The sequence below is a fragment of the Cariama cristata genome, unplaced genomic scaffold, assembly GCF_000690535.1.
Source record: "Cariama cristata isolate BGI_N322 unplaced genomic scaffold, ASM69053v1 scaffold8435, whole genome shotgun sequence".
NCBI lineage: Eukaryota > Metazoa > Chordata > Aves > Cariamiformes > Cariamidae > Cariama > Cariama cristata.
In genome coordinates this window covers 56,906-68,017 of record NW_009615750.1, presented here as the reverse complement: position 1 = coordinate 68,017, position 11,112 = coordinate 56,906, and the positions used below count along the sequence as shown (strand labels likewise).

Sequence of the window (11,112 nt, the reverse complement as noted above, 5' to 3'; positions counted from 1 at the left end):
GGCGGCGCCCGGGGCTGGTGGGGAACCTCTGCTCCGGGCTTGCAGCTCCTCCTCCTCCTCCTGCTGCACTCCCCTGGGGGCTGCAGGGCTGCTCCTCTCAGATATTTCTCCCTGCAACCAAAACCTTGCCATGCAAACCCAATACAGAAGTCACAAGGTTACTGATGTCTCTGTTAAGCCAAACACCAGCAACTGGTGGTGTGCTATGTTGTGAAAGTGCTTATATTTCTTCCACTGCTTTCCCTAGATCACAGTGAGTTGAAGAGTAAAGTCCAACTCCGAGCCAGAGATAATGTCCGAGTGTTGATCTGCATTGAATCTCTGTGTCACCGATACACGTGAGTTACTGCAATGCTGTCTTGGCAATTATTTTTCTCAGTTGGGCCAATGTTGGAACCAACTGTGGAAACCAGGTTGACCAACAGTGAATTTTATACGATAAATGCTTGTAGAACTTTTCTGAAGAGAGTGATTCCATCTGGCCCTTAGGTTCTATGTGGGTTTTTTATTCTGATTTTTAACCTTTCAGTGCTAATTACACTAAATAACTAAATATTGCATATGTTGAGAGAATTGTGAAGGAAGTGGGCTGAAACTGGAATGCTCAGCTATCATCATAAACATACAGAGTGAGAGAAACACTTAATTTTATGCCAGAGGTTGTTAGCTCAATTTTTATAATTTCAGCTGCATCCTGAATGGATCACAGCATCTCGCTTATGTTGCTGTGGAAGTGTCGGAGTGATGAGGAGAATGAATAGGTGGAAAATAGAGGTGAATGAGTCCTGAGGCAGAAAGCGCAGGGCTTGTATATAGGTATATGATACCTTCTCACAGCCCTCAGCTGCCTTGTGAAGCTTGCTCTGATAAGCATGCTGAATTTTCCTCTGTTGGGATCCATTAGCAAAACTCTGCTAAAGAAATGCTTTGGTTAAGCCACGGCAACCTTGGGTGTTGCTCCTTATGCAATGGGCCATGGCATCAGCATACTGTTGGCTCCTTTTGTTTGCTGGGCTTCTGTCATCCTTTCAGCTGCAGCGTATGCGTGCCCTGTGTCTCAGAGAAGAAGGCCACCTTGCTCAGGAGAAGTTTGGCAAGGTTTGCTTGGAGGAAGGGGCTGGGGAGCCCCTGGACTGGGCTGAAATGCACCCAGCAGAGGGCAATGCTGCTTGCACAGAGTGGCCATCGCCTCTGCTTGCGGCTCAGCCCTTGTCATGGGAGGAAAAATACCTGTACAGGGCTGCCCACAGCTCACAGCTGCTCACAGCTCTTCCAGTGCAGCTGTAGCAACACCCTTGCAATAGCACCACTGAAACAGATCCATAAAACAACTCCACAGGTGTGACTTAAAACCCACAAAACCATAAATTTGCTGCTGGACTGGCTGCTTTAGCCCTCACCTTCCTGGCTCCACGAGTCAGAGTGCTGCAAATAGGACTGAGCTCTCCACGAGTATTTCAGTTTAGAGGCTTTATTGGCATGACTGAATTTGACATGAAACCTTGTGTAATAAATAAACCTCTCTTAAGTTTCATTGGCCTGTGGAAAAGACTTGATTGGTATCTGAGTACCCATTAGTAACTAGGGGAGCTGTGCGCCCACTGACCTGATCGGAAGTCAAGGAGCTTCCTGACTGGAGCAACTGGCACCTCCTTGGCCTTGTTGACTGTTTTATAACAGTCTTTTATGATTGCAACACTTAAAGTGAGGCAGTGACAGACTGGCTGCAGTCACAATGTCAGCAGCAGAAGGAGGGTGTAACTTCTTGCCTCGTGCATGAAAGGACACCTTATATTCTGGTAAGCTGCAGAACATAGGGGACATTTCATTTGTGAGAATTCCTTTAGATGATGCTAAGAGTGGACCTCAGCCTGATCTTGAAATCTGGAGTGTGTGTTGATAATGAGTGATTTTTGTGACAGCTCCAGCCTTTAATCACAGGGGTGGGACAGGTATGAATACGGCAGAATGTTACTGTCCTTTTTACAAGTAGCTCTCACAAATTGCCTTTGCACAGTACAGATCCCTATTCCTGTCCTTCACTCTGCATAGCAAAGACTAGTCGAATTCAAGTAATTGGGTTTTTTTCTTTCCTTAGCATTGGCGCTTTTTTCTTTTCACCTACAACAATTTCCTCTTATCTTAGCAATTTTGTCAAGAACAGGACTCATGCTCATAGCTCTTGAATTCCACGTGAAGAGAGACCGCAAGTTGCACAGAATCTTTTTCCGCATGCTTTTGGGATGTGGGAAGGTATTCCCTGTTGGGATGTGGAAAAATATTACCAGTTGGTGGTGTTGACCTGATGATATTTCAGTGAAGATTTGAGTGAATGAGTGGGTGAGATTTAGGAAGTCACCTAAGAGGATTTAAAAGTGAAATTGGCCCTGCTGATCTCCAAGCGTGAAAAACTTCTCCCATCCTGATCTCCACTCTACATTGTCTTCAGTTACAGAATAATACAGAAAATCTAAATTCCATTTAAACCATTTTGCAAAATAAATGAAAGTGACAGTGGTGAGTTTTTCTTCCTAATGATTCCACAAGCTCCCAAGTGATTTGATTAAGGCATCCGAGAGAAAGCAAAGTGTTTTTATTCTGGAAGGCTCACTTTGGTCTCCAAGGACATTGCCTCTCTGTGTCTCTTTCTCTCCCTTGCTGTCCATTCAGTCAATTCCAGTAAAGAGTGGATGTCGGTCTCTGATTGCTTCCAACATGACTTTAGTCTTGCTTCCTCGTTCTGGTAAATGCAAGCACAAAACTTATCTGAATAGGAAGCTTCCCTGTGGGCCATGGAAACTGCTGTGCCTTCCTCATTGCAGGTCTTTTTAGCTGAAAGCCCCTAGAAAACTCTTCTGGTTCTAGCTGGGATGTGTGAACAACATGTTTGTCACATACTCCGGCAGGTTTATTGACATGTTTTGAGATTAAGTTGCCGTCTGAAGAATTTATAGCTACATTCTCTGAAGAACAGTAACAATAAAACCTTTTTTTTCTTAGACAGCACTGACCCAGATGTTAATTGTTTAGATAAAGGTCTCTGATGCCTGACTTGGAGTTTTCATCGGTTGTCCAGGGTCACAATTTATGAGTGGCGGTCCTGAGTTGAGTGAGTTGGACAGCAGTGGGAGTAGAGCAGAATCAGCACTGTCTCTATGAGAGACAACTCTCTCTCAGATGGTGGGTGAGAGTATAACTGGTCTGTGGCATGGAAGGAAGATGGGTGGAGGGATGGAAACCTGTCTGGACAGACATTCTGCTGGCACAGGCTGAGCTGCCACCCGTGCTTGTGGAATTTCCTGGGGATGTCAGTGTACACAGTCATTCATTTGAGGGAGCTGAAAGAGCCCTGAGGGCTTTCGGCTGAGAGAGATGGAAACTCAGAGGCAAGGAGACAGTTGGAGTAGAAGAGATTAATGGTGGGAAGTTCCCACCCAGGTTAGGATTTTGGCAGGATATGACACACAGACTGAGCTCTTCAATCAAGGTGGTGCCAAGTGGCTTGCTCTCTCTGGGCCAAATTACCCCTACCTTTTATGCATATTATTTCCTTGCAAGGAGGCTGGAAACAGCACGTTTGCGCTTGCTAGGTTTCGTCACCACCACTTCATGGAAAAAAGGGAGGAAAGGGGTTGGTTTTCTTGGGAAAACAGCTACATCTGGTACCACTGGCTAGGCAGATTTCAGAAGAACCAGCCAGGCATGGAGCTCTGTGCTTTCATATTGCTTTGGAACTGAAGCTCACACGGGTTGTTCTGATTGTTGATGTCTCAGGCGCCTCGTTCCACCCTGAGTCCTGTACAAAGGAGAAGAGTTAGAGTTCTGTATACAGAGGGTGTCACAGAGAGCAGCTGTCCTACATCTTGCTACTGCAAGGAGTATGATGGCTATTAGAACATGATATTGGAAAAGAATAGTGCTTAAGGGGTGATCTGGAGCTCTCCCTTGGATTTTAACTGAAGCACAATTTCTTTTTTTTTTTGTTTGTTTTTTGTTTTGGCTTGTATGTGACCCTTGATCCAAATATCCTCCCAAAACAGCTTTCAGCTGCAGAATATGTTCATTCTTGCATAGGCTGACTACATATATTGTTAAAGTGAAATAGGGCTTTCATACCTTGAAAATGAATGAACTGTTATTGGCAGAATGCATATAGTTAGCTCTTTGCAAAATAACAGGAGTATACTATTGTGGTGGTCAACAAACTGGGATAACTGGTATGTAGATAAATCTAAAGGGCATATTTAGCACCTGTTCAAAGGTGGGGGACAGAGACTACAGGACCTTGAGAAAGGCCTCGGTGAGAGAAGGTGGCTCCCAGTTCCTGACACCAGCTGAGTTTTATATTCACAATCCTGTATGCTCTGTAGGTCTTCCATTAGACACTACAGTGCTGTTCTCTTTTCAAGGCAGCTGATTACTGCTAGAATCAAGTCAACAGGCACCTATTCAGTACAGATGGGCGCTAGAACCACCAGGTCATGAGACTATTCTCATTCCACATACAACTGTTGCGACTGCCTTAGGTGTTTAACTTGTTTGTGTTTTTTTGTTTTTTGTTTTTCCTTTTGCTGCTGTTTAGGTCTTTGGAAGTCATTGCTGGTCTGGAAAGTAACAGCAAAATCTTCACTATCTATGTACATGGCTTATTGCAGCTGCAGGTAAGCCCATGCAGACTGGGAATCAGTGTGCAAGTTTTCTTGACAGGCTGTGGAGTTATTTACTGGCAAGGCAGAATTCTCACCAGGAGTTGGGGAAGTTTTTATTAACTTTCTTTCTAAGGTTAATGAAGTTAAATGCCTTACCTGGGATGACGAGAGAATCTGTGGCAGGAACGGGAACAAAAGCCAGGCTTGTGTTGCATGTGCTGATCTTAAGCCTCAGAAGTAACCTTTCCTCTAAGAAATGACAGTAAATATTTTTCTTTCTCAAATCTCCCCTTGCATTGTCAAGATGGCAATTGTATTTCCCATTTCATAGAAGGGAATCTGAAGGACAGATGGCCGCTTGACTAGTGACCCAAAAAGGTGCTAATGCAGTAAGGATCTAGTTAGGTAATAAACCTGTAACAGTTTCACCGTAGAAAATTTCTTCCACCAAGTCAAAGCTGTAGTGCTGCAGTAAAAATGCTTGGGCAGATCCTGTTCCCAGGAGCCACAGAAAAGGGCAGGAGGCTTCTGTGCTTAGTTCGTGGTAGTAAAATGCTTTTTTTCCTTCTTTTACCCTGGGATAAAGTGTCAGATATTTTCCTTTCCCTCTTGTTCTCTCTGCAGGCTGGCCAGTACACCTCCATATTTGTGGACAACAGTGCTGGAGCTCCCATCACCATTCAGAATGGATCAGATTTCATGGGCATGTTAATGGGCGCATAACATCATCTGCAGCAGTGTAGCAGGGAAGGATATGAATTAGAGCCTTGCAGTGTATATTTGACTGAAGAAACCTTTACTTTGACTCTTGAGGACTGTTTCCTGTAACTGTTGGCATCTTTTTAAACAAGCAAAGAGCCTTTCCTTTCACAGATACTTCAGCTTGCTTTCAGAGGCTGCTGCTTTTCAAGGTCCACACCAGTTCATTCACCATAAAAAATATACTTTTATAATTCAGAAACAAACTCTGTAATATTTGATTTGTGCTTCACCAGATGTTCACTGAACAATACGCTGAGATTTGGAATTTGTTACATTATAAGTTTATTTCACAATAGCACTTGTAATCAGCATGTCTTTTGGGATTGATTGTGGGGTGTTTGAGTTTGTAAATGAAGGATTGACAGGGGAAGTAAAATAGTGACTATATTCTATGGGTTGTGGAGGAAGGAGACAAGGATTTGCCAGCAAAACTGCTTTTTTCATACAATTGTAAATGGTATAGGCCCTCTCTCATGTTCAGAATTGGATATATTTGACGAGAAGTTGTTGAATTCTCAGACAATGCCTGCTTCACAGATGGGAATCCAAGGTCTGAACTCTTTCATTGTGATTCTTTATATCTGAGTATTTCCTTGATCTTATTGATGAAGCTGAATACCTCGCTGCCTGCGCAGTTTTGTTTTTATGAAAAGGTAAGGCCAATGGCACCAGCTCTAGCATGAACTCCCTTGCTTGTGTTCTTATGTTTTAGTAAGATATACATGTGGGTTTGGAGTGCTTCACCTAAACCGCATCCTCTCAGGAGCCATGTAATCATTTGTAAATGTGTGAAATGCATTACACTGGTTGTCAAAAGCCTGGAAAAGACAGTGAGGATAACAGCCTCGGATCAGATATGTCACCTATTTGATGCTTGTGGAACTGCAGAGAAATACTGAAAGAAAACACGGGGCAAGGCTTACTTCCATCAGGTGGCCAGGGCCACAGGGAGTCTATCCGAGCTCTACTTGGAGATTGAAGGTGCTGTCAAAGCCTGTCCAAAAGACCGTCCAGTGAATGTTTTCTACAAATCTGTTTACAAATGTAAGCATGTGAGATTGAGCCCCCAAAGCGGCTTTGCATATAGCTCCAGGCTATAAGCTCATTTTAACAAAGTAAAAGGGTGTTGACGTTTCATAATGTTAAGGTGTTACGCAAGATGTGCAACCTGATCCAGTGGAAGGTGTCCCTACCCATGGCAGGGGGGTTGGAACTAAATGATCTTTGAGGTCCCTTCTAACGAAACCATTCTATGATCCTTGTGATTAAAAAAACCCACACTCATTTAATGTACCTCTGTATCTTTCCCTTTCAACAGACACCTGACCCTTTTATTGATTCAGCTTAGCTAAGGAAATGGTTGTGTAACAGTGTCATAAATAGATGGTAGCAAGACCCAAAATGGTGTCCAGATACTTGTTCTTGAATGCTTGCAGTGGATGGAAGATATCCCTTGTACAGTGTTGCAATTTTTGATCAACCAAAATATCTTCGTGCAATGAAAACAAAGACTGCTGGAGACAGCAGAAGGCATGAAGAAAAGTGTCATCTGTTGCTGGGTCTGTTGTGCAGTTTGATCAATATATGATGTTTCTACAAGCTCCAGTAACACTGCTGTTGAGGTTGGTGGTATGCAAAGATGTCTTATTTGAAGAACTGTGGAAAAATCTGCTGTGAAACAGGCATGGCTGAAACTGTTTTTTTAATCTCCATTATAAATACCTCGAGACAGATCTTTAAGGGTACTAAATGGTATTTCTTCCTTTGTGAAGAACATACTAAAGTGATACCTTTTGGAGGAGGAAGGAGAGGGTACAAGGAATAATCAAGTAGTGCTGTTACACAAGTAAACACAGGTAAACTCCACTTTCTACTCAACGGAATGCGGTTGTTCTAACTGGACCTGTGGGACTGTCTAAAATACAGCAGCTATCAATGTTTATCCATTCATTCTTGCTCCACAATACATGCCAGAATTCCTATGGATTTTTTTTTTGTAGCACACTTTGGGAAGAATGTGCTTTTAAGCAGAAACTGGGTACTCTGCTGGCAGAGGGGAGTCCGCAGCTATTGGAAGGCATAGCAAGGAGCAGCAGTAGTCATTTCTGGAGCTTCAGAAAGTGTGTAACACACACGAATATCACTAAACCCTAGCAATAAAGATTGGCTGTTTACAGTGGGTTTTGATGGAGTAAGTGTAGTCGGGGCAAGTGGCCTATATCCCAGCATGTATTACTATACTGTACGATGTACTGTGTGAATATTTGTAATAAATTGGGCTGTTTCATGCATGACTTGTACCAACATAATCGAAGTGTTGTGGCATTCAGCATATGTTGTTATATCTATAGGTTTTTTGAACCAAGTCTCACTGTTCTTGGTAAATGAGAGTTAAAATATTTATTTTGTTGTAGAACTAAAGATGTTTGTCAGACTTTGTTTTGGGATTTGTGACTTTTTTTTCCCCTCCTTTGCTGTGTTTTAATTTCATGATCTTCTTAGTGGGAGATGAGTTGTTCTGCCTTTATACTTATTCTCCCTTGTTTATATAAGGAGGGATGTCCTGATGAGCGCTAGAAGCTGTCTAAATGCGTAGTCAGGCAGTCCTGAGGAGCACACAGCCTAAATGTGTGTTCCGAGGGCTGGAGCACCTCTGCTGTGAGCACAGGCTGAGAGAGTTGGGGTTGTTCAGCCTGGAGAAGAGAAGGCTCCGGGGAGACCTTAGAACAACCTTCCCGTACCTAAAGGGGCTGACAAGAAAGCTGGGGAGGGGCTTTTGACAATGGCAGGGAGTGATATGACAAGGGGGAATGGCTTTAAACTGGAAAAGGGAAGATTGAGATGAGATATTAGGAAGAAATCCTTCCCGGTGAGGGTGGTGAGGCAGTGGCAGAGGTTGCCCAGAGAAGCTGTGGCTGCCCCATCCCTGGAAGTGTTCAAGGCCAGGCTGGATGGGGCTGTGAGCAACCTGGTCTGGTGGGAGGTGTCCCTGCCCATGGCAGGGGGCTGGAACTGGGTGGTCTTGAAGGTCCCTTCCAACCAAACCATTCTACGATTCTAAATAGTGAAGGCTTAAATCTCCCTCAGCAGAAGATGGTGTCAGAGAGAGAAGTAAACCTCTATCTCTGGTGTCTGTCTGGAAGCCACGTTGCCTTTCTGCTCTAGCCAGCAGAGAAAACTTCTGTCAGACTCGGCATTGGGGGGAAAAAAGCTGAATTAGCAGAGAAAATGGACATTGTGCATTGTGTCTCTTGATTTGTCCTGAGTGTTTTAACTCTGAATGCTACCAGGCTGCAGTTCTCTTGTACCCTGGGGCTTCAGCCCGCAGTCAGTGTGAGCAGGAGATTGCCCATCCGGCAGTAAAATGGGGCAGAATGGGTTGAAACAGCCAAGAAGCAAAAGCTGAGACTGGGCCTCCAGTATTGAGGTGCAAGTGTAGAAAACTCATGACTAATACAGACACAAGCCTCCTGGCTGAGACAAATGCTCTGCAAGGCTTCTGTGCTGTTTGGAGAGTGAGGAGATTAATGGAGTGCGAAGCAAAGTTTCAATGCTCCTCTCTAGTTATAAAATTTATAGTCCAAGAAACTTTAAGAACTCAGGAGGATTGAGTTCAGTATGAAGAAGTTGCTTATAACAAAATAAAACCCATGTGCTTGAGCCTATGGTTTAATGGGCATGCGTGTTAATCCCACCCAGTGGCAGTGGCTATTTGTGGTGTGCAAGGGGAGAAGTCTAGAAAAGGCACAAATTAAATAGCTGGGGTTTTTTTCTGGGTCTTTCCGGCGCGCTCATAGCACTGTCTGTACGAGCTGAGGCAGGAGGATGTGATGGGGACGCCTCACTGTTGAGGTCCTACCAGAACAAGAAACACAAACAGTTGATGCTTTTTTTTTTCCTTTAAAATTTCTAAGAAGTTTAGGCTTTCAGGGAAGCTGGAGGCGAGGAAAAGTACATCTTTTCTTACTGGAACAGATTTCTTCCTTACCCTCATCTTCGAGTTCTTCACGGAAATGTTTGCCACGGAATCACCTTCAAAACATTTCAAACATTAATAACTTGTACTTGCAGTCATAACTTTGTCCAGGTACTACACACTAGTTCGAGAACACTTTCAAGAAGGTTATTGTGACACCCTACACAGATCAGTTAATATTTACTAAAACTTTGCTGTCTTCACCATGCTCTTGCTCACTCATCTTCCTCCCAGCCCCTTCCTCTGCAAAGACCTCACTCAATCTTTGCAACAATCCGCGTGAAGCTTTTTGCTGTGTATACAGTTCAGATTCAGACAAAACTACTGCAAGTCAGCACAGTCTTGTTGGGGTTAATGGTCTGTGCAGATCTCTTTCAAATCAGGGAGCTGTGTTTGAGATGTCTCACATGAATTTTTCCTACCTGAGAGCTTCTTGCTTCTAAGGTACTGACACTGAATTTGAGGCTCCAGTCCCATATGACTCTCCGAGCTCGATGTTCTCATTTTTGTATACCGCATTGCTCTGGTTGCTACGCTTCCCTCTTACATCGGCTGCGATGTGAAGAAACTGCTTTGCTCCTTAGCTTATCTTTCAGGAACAATAAACCAAACCATCCTAGGATGAGCATTGACTGCTCATTTCAACGTCTATAAAAGCGATTATCTTCACTCATCGTTCCTTATTCTAAACCGAGGCCAGCTATAAGTTTCCAGCTTCAAGCTAAAGTTCCTTGCTTAGCAAAATGGTAAATCTCATAGCGTCATACTTCTGGGACATGCCTCTGCCCTCGTCTCAAAGGTCTAGGCTAGGTAGCATCGCTAGCAGATTTTTTTAGCTCCTTCTATGTTGGGTGCCCTCACAAAACGTGCCGATAACTGTGGTTTACGAGCCTGAGAGAGAGCCCACTGAGGCTGGTGGAAAATCTGGCAAAAATGCCAGCGATTCATTCCAGATTACAGGTATTTGGTCTAGTTCAGGGCTTAACTCCAGAATTGCCTTCCAGGTGTGTTTCTGCTGGCATGGCCACCATAAATTTTGTCCTAGGAGCTATATTGACCAAAGGTTGCTGAGTTGTCCCGATCCTGCTACTTGTCACTACTCCCGTGTTTACCACCACACTGGATGGCTCCAAAGGGCACAGCGCGGTGCTGGATCAGCCCTTCACACGTGGAATCTGCAGTGAATTCTTTCAATTTAATTCACCCAAGGCCTTGAAGTAGCCCTTGGACAGGCTGCGTTAGAGTTCGGAGGTGAGCAAAGCTACCTCCGTAATGCCAGGGTTGTCCAGTTTGCACCCTTGCTCTCTCTGCCAACTCCTTCAGACAACTCAAAGCAATCTTCCAGGCACCGCGATTCCAGTTGCAAGCACTCCGTGAATATTTTCCCTGGCTGGGAGCTGACAGGTTATGAGGTTTTAAGTTCTATTCAAATTTCATGTTTTGTAAATGATTTCGATGCCACACTCCAGACTGACTCCAGGGGTATTTATGTTGGATTAGCAGCAGATTGCCTGCCTTTCCTCACTCGATAGAAGAGAGCCCAGCACATGTAAACTCCCCTTGAATGGCGGGCTATTAGCTGTCAAGCAAAATGATTAGTTTGTCATATAAAACTCTTGTTATAAATAGGCACAGGTTATAAATCAGTCCTGAGGACAACGATGAAATCAAACAGAAAGAGAGACCCTTTCCAAGCCTCTTCTCCAAGAGAAGCCTGCAAACAGA

At 44.0% G+C, this 11,112-nt stretch overlaps 1 protein-coding gene across 1 annotated transcript in view; it reads left to right on the top strand.

The window, feature by feature from the left end:
• FAM132A (family with sequence similarity 132, member A) overlaps positions 1-5,581 on the top strand; it is a 22,937-nt gene extending 17,356 nt beyond the window's left edge. The window contains exons 6-8 of the mRNA XM_009699931.1: positions 248-338; positions 4,583-4,661; positions 5,274-5,581. Coding sequence (XP_009698233.1) covers positions 248-338; positions 4,583-4,661; positions 5,274-5,372 — 269 coding nt within the window. The 3' untranslated portion in view covers positions 5,373-5,581. The remainder of the gene's footprint in view (positions 1-247; positions 339-4,582; positions 4,662-5,273) is intronic.
• Positions 5,582-11,112: the final 5,531 nt, after the last annotated feature.